At 39.6% G+C, this 6,109-nt stretch overlaps 1 protein-coding gene across 1 annotated transcript in view; it reads right to left on the bottom strand.

Annotated features, from left to right (window-relative positions):
* The window catches only part of LOC104967571 (mal, T cell differentiation protein like), an 11,963-nt gene extending 6,431 nt beyond the window's left edge, over positions 1–5,532 (bottom strand). Inside the window, exon 1 of the mRNA XM_010797069.1 lies at positions 5,413–5,532. Coding sequence (XP_010795371.1) covers positions 5,413–5,499 — 87 coding nt within the window. The 5' untranslated portion in view covers positions 5,500–5,532. The remainder of the gene's footprint in view (positions 1–5,412) is intronic.
* Between the last annotated feature and the right edge of the window lie 577 nt (positions 5,533–6,109).

Genomic DNA, 6,109 nt, shown 5'->3' with positions numbered 1-6,109 from the left:
ATGACCTACCCCACCTTATAATTCAGAACATTATTGTTCTCAAGAGTCACGTCAGCTTTTACTGAACAAATACCAAACGGTCCTGCATTTTAGCCATGCCTCATTTCGCTCTATTTGCTCTTCTCCAGCGCTGTTTTTGCAGGGGCTGATTCTGTGAGGACGTAGCAAATGAGCTGCAGGGCTGGCCACGCCCCCTGCAGGAGAGGGGAGGGGTGCTTTGAGATCAGCTGCTGGGCTATCAGGAGAGGGGGAGAAAAAGAGATCTCCTTCCTCCGTGTTTTATTCTTATATGATTATAATAGTCATTATTCATTTATTTAAGCTCAATAAATAACAAAGAAGACCTTTGACCGGCACTGTGGGGAGCATGGCATGCTTTACAAGCATCACGAGCATCTATCGGCTCGTGGCTTGGCATCAGCCAATCAATCCCGTTTATGCAGAATCCCGCCAGTGCAAGCGCAGCCCAATCAAACCGCGTGCCAGCTGGGAGAGCCAGACCGCAGTTAATTTCCTCATATTCCAAACAAGATTTTACGGTAGCAAATCACCCGGTTCCTTTTACAACCAGGTACTATTTACCGGGATAACAAACCGAAGGAACCAGGCATGGGAGGGAGGTGGCAGAGACAGTGGGTTAAACTGGTAGGTTTATCGCCTGTTGGAGAGTTTATATCCAGTTTACTTCGTTTTAACATTGGTCTATTGCTTTGTATGTATTCGTGTGTGCGGGAGACTTCATTGCGATGATTGGTTGTTGGTGCGCTCCGTTGCTCCGCAAAAATATCGGCTAGCTTCATGACACGCCAGCATCAAGGATTTATTTGTATGACTGTTAGTGTGAGACGGGCCGTAACCGGTAGAGAATTACGTGCTTGCATCGAACGGTGGTATTGGGTCATTGCCACATTCTAGAAAGTTACACGCAGCAGCAGAGGCCACACGTGCGAATGGTTGCCTCTGTGGAGACGAGCAGAAGATAAATGATTCTATACCGTGGAGAATAGTAACAAAAGAGCACAATGGTCGAACATGCTGCGGAAACGTCTTCTTTCTGTCCATGACTGTTGTAGCGTTTGAGAACTACAGCGCAGCTTACATGCCTGGGCATATGTGACTTACAGCGTTGTTCGCATGCGGCTGTTCTGTGAAGGCGTGCCAATGGGCCTGAGTCTCTGTGCTCCTATGCTCTCAGAGTACTGTATTTGTGCTGATGTAGGTTGGGTAATTTGTGTAGTGTGAGAGTGAATCAATGGCGCGCTCTCGTCTCGATCTTACATTCAGCGCTGAGAGAATTGACACCGATATAGGCGGGAGCTGCTCGTTCTGACGTCAGTTGAATTTTCAAATCTGTATCAGTCTGTATCAGATCCGTTGCAGCCCCGTTTTTAGAGATTTGGGTAAGGAGGAAAAGAGAGAGGGTTGTGTTTTCTGACACTTGGAGAGTTCCCTGACACACCGGGGACACATATTCATCTATAAAAGAGACATATACAAAAGTGCATTTAGCATGATAGGTCCCCTTTAATTCATCCATTTCAAGGATGAATCCAAGCTGTCTAAAATACTTTTTTAGAGTCCTTTGTGCTTCCAAGTTGTGAGCATTTTAGGGTCAAGTAGATGTTCAGTGGAGTATCTCTTTAAAGGTCAGTTATTATGCAAAATCCACTTTTATACATAAACACGTGTGACGTGTGTCACTTTATGGTGTCATAACGATTTTTTCGCTTGTGTAACCATTAGCCAATCACCAATAGTGTTACTTCCTAAATGTAATACATGCGCACGCGCACGCACACACACACACACACACACACACACACACACACACACACACACACACACACACACACACACACACCCTCAAACACACTCAAACACACACACAGCAGCATCCCTGTACTTGCTACAAACTTAAATATGAAAAGGTTCAACTACGCACACACACATCATCTCGGCTCGCGCAGCACGCTCACAGGCATAGATTGCGCAATAATGATGAGCACGAAGGGTAAACACCAGGTTTACTAATCTACCCGCACAATTTTTCTCTGGTGTCGGAATGTCTCGCGATGTTAGTACATTCTTAAAAAACAAAACACCATTTCATTTTTTTTTTCAGGTTAAAATGTGTTGTAACTGCGTTACTGAGAATTGTAACGGGTAGTATATTCCACAAATGTCATTGGTAATGCGTTACATTACTTCGTTACAGCAAAAAGTAATACATTACTGTAACTCCGTTACTTTTGTAACGCGTTACACCCAACACTGATCACCAACCAAGGTAACCCCCCCACCCACCTTATCACCTGCATCTCCTCCTAGGAGGGGGCGTGGGGAGTGGCTCTTTATTTTCATCTAAAGTAGGGGTTTCAAACTCAAGGACTTAATTTTATGTGCTAGAGCTTGCAAATAATATAATATGTTTATTATAAGGTTACATGGCGATTTACAGAAGCATGTTGCCCATAAACTACATGTAGCACAATGCCTCTCAAATTTGACATTTTTCTCAGAATTTGCCTTTTTTCCCTAAAAATATTCATTTTTTTTCAAAATGTCATTTTTTTTTTTGATTTTGACTTTTTTTCCAGAATTTGGCTTTTCTTTTTAAATCATTTTGACATTCTCACTGAAGAGACTTATGAAGTTATTACCCTGATAATCCAATGCAGAGGCAATAATGTAATATAATACATTATTTTATATATATTACATTTTTATATATGTATTTTTTTATAGTCTTGTATATAAAACTGTCCCTTTGAGTGCAACCATGATGTTAATGTGGCCCGAGATGAAATTGAGTTTGACACCCCTGATCTAAAGTAACAGACAGAGAATCAGCACTTTTGAAACAGGGCTGATCATGGGATGCTACAATGATCTGTTTGGTATTTCAGCCAAACACTTCAGAGACATGTTTTGTATATATTTGAGACCTATAATGAAGTAATGAAAAGCAGTATAAATCGGTTGAACCTAACCTACAGGAGCCCATATGACCTTACCTCAGCTTCAAGGCTTATTTAAAACTACTGCAAACTACACATACATGTATTGTCTATGTTCCTAGTGTTAGACATTAATATACTCATCTAGCACACAACATTTCAAATAATAAAAAATATATATATGCTGAAGGCATAGGGTTCCGAGTGTGGATGCCTCATATTTCGTCAATATCCTCTGGCTGGTTTTCTTTGCTTGAAATTGCTCCATCTGTTTCCTTTCCGTGAAAATGAAACAGACAGCTTCTTCAAAACGCCCTCTGTCAGGTATATCCTTCCCATCCTTTTTTTATCCGGGATGGGTTACTTTACCGCGCCAACCCCAAACATTATCAGTAGTACCTTTCCATACCTGAGCAGCAGGTTATTTCATGAAAAGGTGCACTGGACAGCAGCCAAAAAAAATACCAGAGTTAACCATGTGAGTGGATGGTTGGTTTAGATTTACACCTCCCTCTGCAATTAAAGCTGGTTTTCCACCTCCTCACACAGATGTAATCTTCAGTTCCCTGAACAGAAATTGCAATGAGTCTTAACTCATGTTAATCCACAAAGGACAGTCACACCTTATGACACATTTAGGGAATGGCAGGTTTTAAGAGTTTCTAAGCAACTTCATGTCACTTATTGACTTTTGAATGCAAAACAAAAGCTTGAAAAGCCCAACCCAAACAATTTTGAGCTGTTTGTAAGCCACGACTAACTGAACTTCTTGAAAAGTGGATGACTACTATTTCATGATCATTGCAACACTTTATAGACATATTGTGCCATTCCAAACGGCTGTGAAAAGCTGGAATAAAAGCAGTATTCAGTATTTATCAAATGTTAAAAGATCTTGACAGAAAGGAATTAAAGAAAGATACGTTTAAAAAGAGGTTATAGCATCAGCTTTGGAAGTGTAACCTTTATAACCTTTAATGGTTTGGATTTTCAACATTTTGTTGTTGTTGTATTGTTCCTGCAGAATAAAGACGATCCTCTTTAAAAGTCAGGACGAAGCTTTGTTGTGACGTGCAGTGTTTGATGTTTTGTGCTGAATTATTATAATGTAACTGTTCAGACCCAGATATAAAGCATTGTTAAAAAAAAATCCAGATATTGTTGCATCGTCACGAGGCTAACAGAAAAGGATATTATATAGTATTCATCATCCATACATATTATAGTCTGCGATTAAGTTACATTGAGTTACTTAACCTATTTTTCTAAAACCTGTTTTACTGTTGCTATGGCAACCTCTGTTTGTCAGCACTATGGTTTTCAATTCCGATGGAAACAAATGTAAGGACCATCCCAACTGGTTGCCAAGAGTTGATAGACTCTGTGCCATGTAAATGCAATAATCAGTATAAAACTGTTTATTCAATAACATGGCTCTCAAAAACCGGTTTTATCGGCTTCTCTCAGCTTGTTAAATGTTGAGCAACACCAAACCTCTTAAATCCTCTAATCTTCACAGTTCGTTTTGCTGGTGACTCTTCTCTGTTTGCTCAACTCTTTAAACACTGATGACCAAAACAAGACATCACAGATTCTTGAGAGGGCGGGGGGGCAGAAAGGGCGGCAAGTAATAATAAAATGGTGATGAGCCGAATTAAGAATGGTATAGTAATGGCGGCGTGTGGCGTAGTGGATAGAGTGCTGGTGTTTGGATCAAGGGAGCACAGGTTCAAACCCCACTGCAGTCAGCATGTCGATGTGTCCCTGGGCAAGACAATCCACCCCAAATTGCTCCTGTGGAGATTGCCCACAGTATTGAGTATGTAAGTCGACAAGTGATATGTAATGTATAGAGAAAATGTGCAAACAGATAAATAAAGACATGGGTGATGGAATAAAACAGAGTATACTCTCTCGAATAATTTACTTGAGTACACATTTGTGGTATACATTATTTTAGTATTTCCATTTTCCACAACTTTTTACTTCTACTTCATTACATTTCTTTCATATTTAGTTTCCTTTTACATAAAAAAACCCATTATCTTACACTATATGTTCCAGTATTTTACAACCAAGTACCTATATTGCCCTAACTACAACATTTAAAACTGTTATATTAATTTATTCGTGGCAAAAAAGTACATCATATCCATCAAAATATAACACTTTTGAAGAGAATATACCTTTGCTTTTTATGTTTTAAGAGTCTTTTGCTAATAATATTACTGTACTATTGCCTAAGTAACATTTTGAATACAATCATTTTACTTGATTATTTTTACACTGTTACCAATTAAAGCTTTTACCCAATTAAAGGAACTGAGTAATTCATCCACCCCTGTAACTAAGTCTACCACACAGATAGGTAGAAAGTCTAAGGTAAAAGAGGCTACCCCCGCCCCCCCGCCATAAAAAGATATATTCTTCTGCAATGATCAAATAGGAAACTCACAAACTCAGGGATGAAGAACAGGTCGGGGATGGATGTAAAGACCCTGCCGCCTGTAGGCAGAACATCGCCCACGGTGGTGGAAGCCATAGTCCCAAACACTGTGTGAGTGTGTGTATGAGGTCCTGTAGAATGATATGTGAAACCTATTTATTTCTGTCTTTTTAAGGCCATCATCCCCCCCCACCNGGGTGGGTATGTGTGTGTAGGTGGCACCTGTTTACATGCACACACAAAAAGTGTTTGTGAAGCAACAAATGAATCACCGTGGCATATAAAAGCAGTTGCAGGTAATCTCAATTGAATACAGCCGTGGTTAACACATACAGGCATAGACACTGTAATCACAACATGTTGTCCTAATTAGTTTTTATTTAATTGTATTTGAATATCATGTCAGTTTCCTCACTCAGAATAAAGATGATCCTCTTTAAAAGTGAGGAAAATGCTTTGTTGTGATGTGCAGTGTTTGATGTTTTGTGCTGAATTTAGATTTTTTTTAAATGTAACTGTTTAGACCCAGATATAGAGCATTGTTAAAAAAAATGCATATTGATCCAAATATTGTTGCGTCGTCACGAGGCTAACAGACAAGGATATTATGTAGTATTCGCCTGCGATTAAGTTACATTACTAAAACCTGTTTTACTATTGCTATGGCAACCTCTGTTTGTCAGCACTATGGTTTGCAATTCAGATG

The sequence above is a fragment of the Notothenia coriiceps genome, unplaced genomic scaffold, assembly GCF_000735185.1.
Source record: "Notothenia coriiceps isolate Sejong01 unplaced genomic scaffold, NC01 NC01_scaffold00037470, whole genome shotgun sequence".
Classification (NCBI taxonomy): domain Eukaryota; kingdom Metazoa; phylum Chordata; class Actinopteri; order Perciformes; family Nototheniidae; genus Notothenia; species Notothenia coriiceps.
The sequence above is the reverse complement of the archived record's forward strand: the minus strand, read 5'-3'. Positions and strand labels throughout refer to the sequence as shown.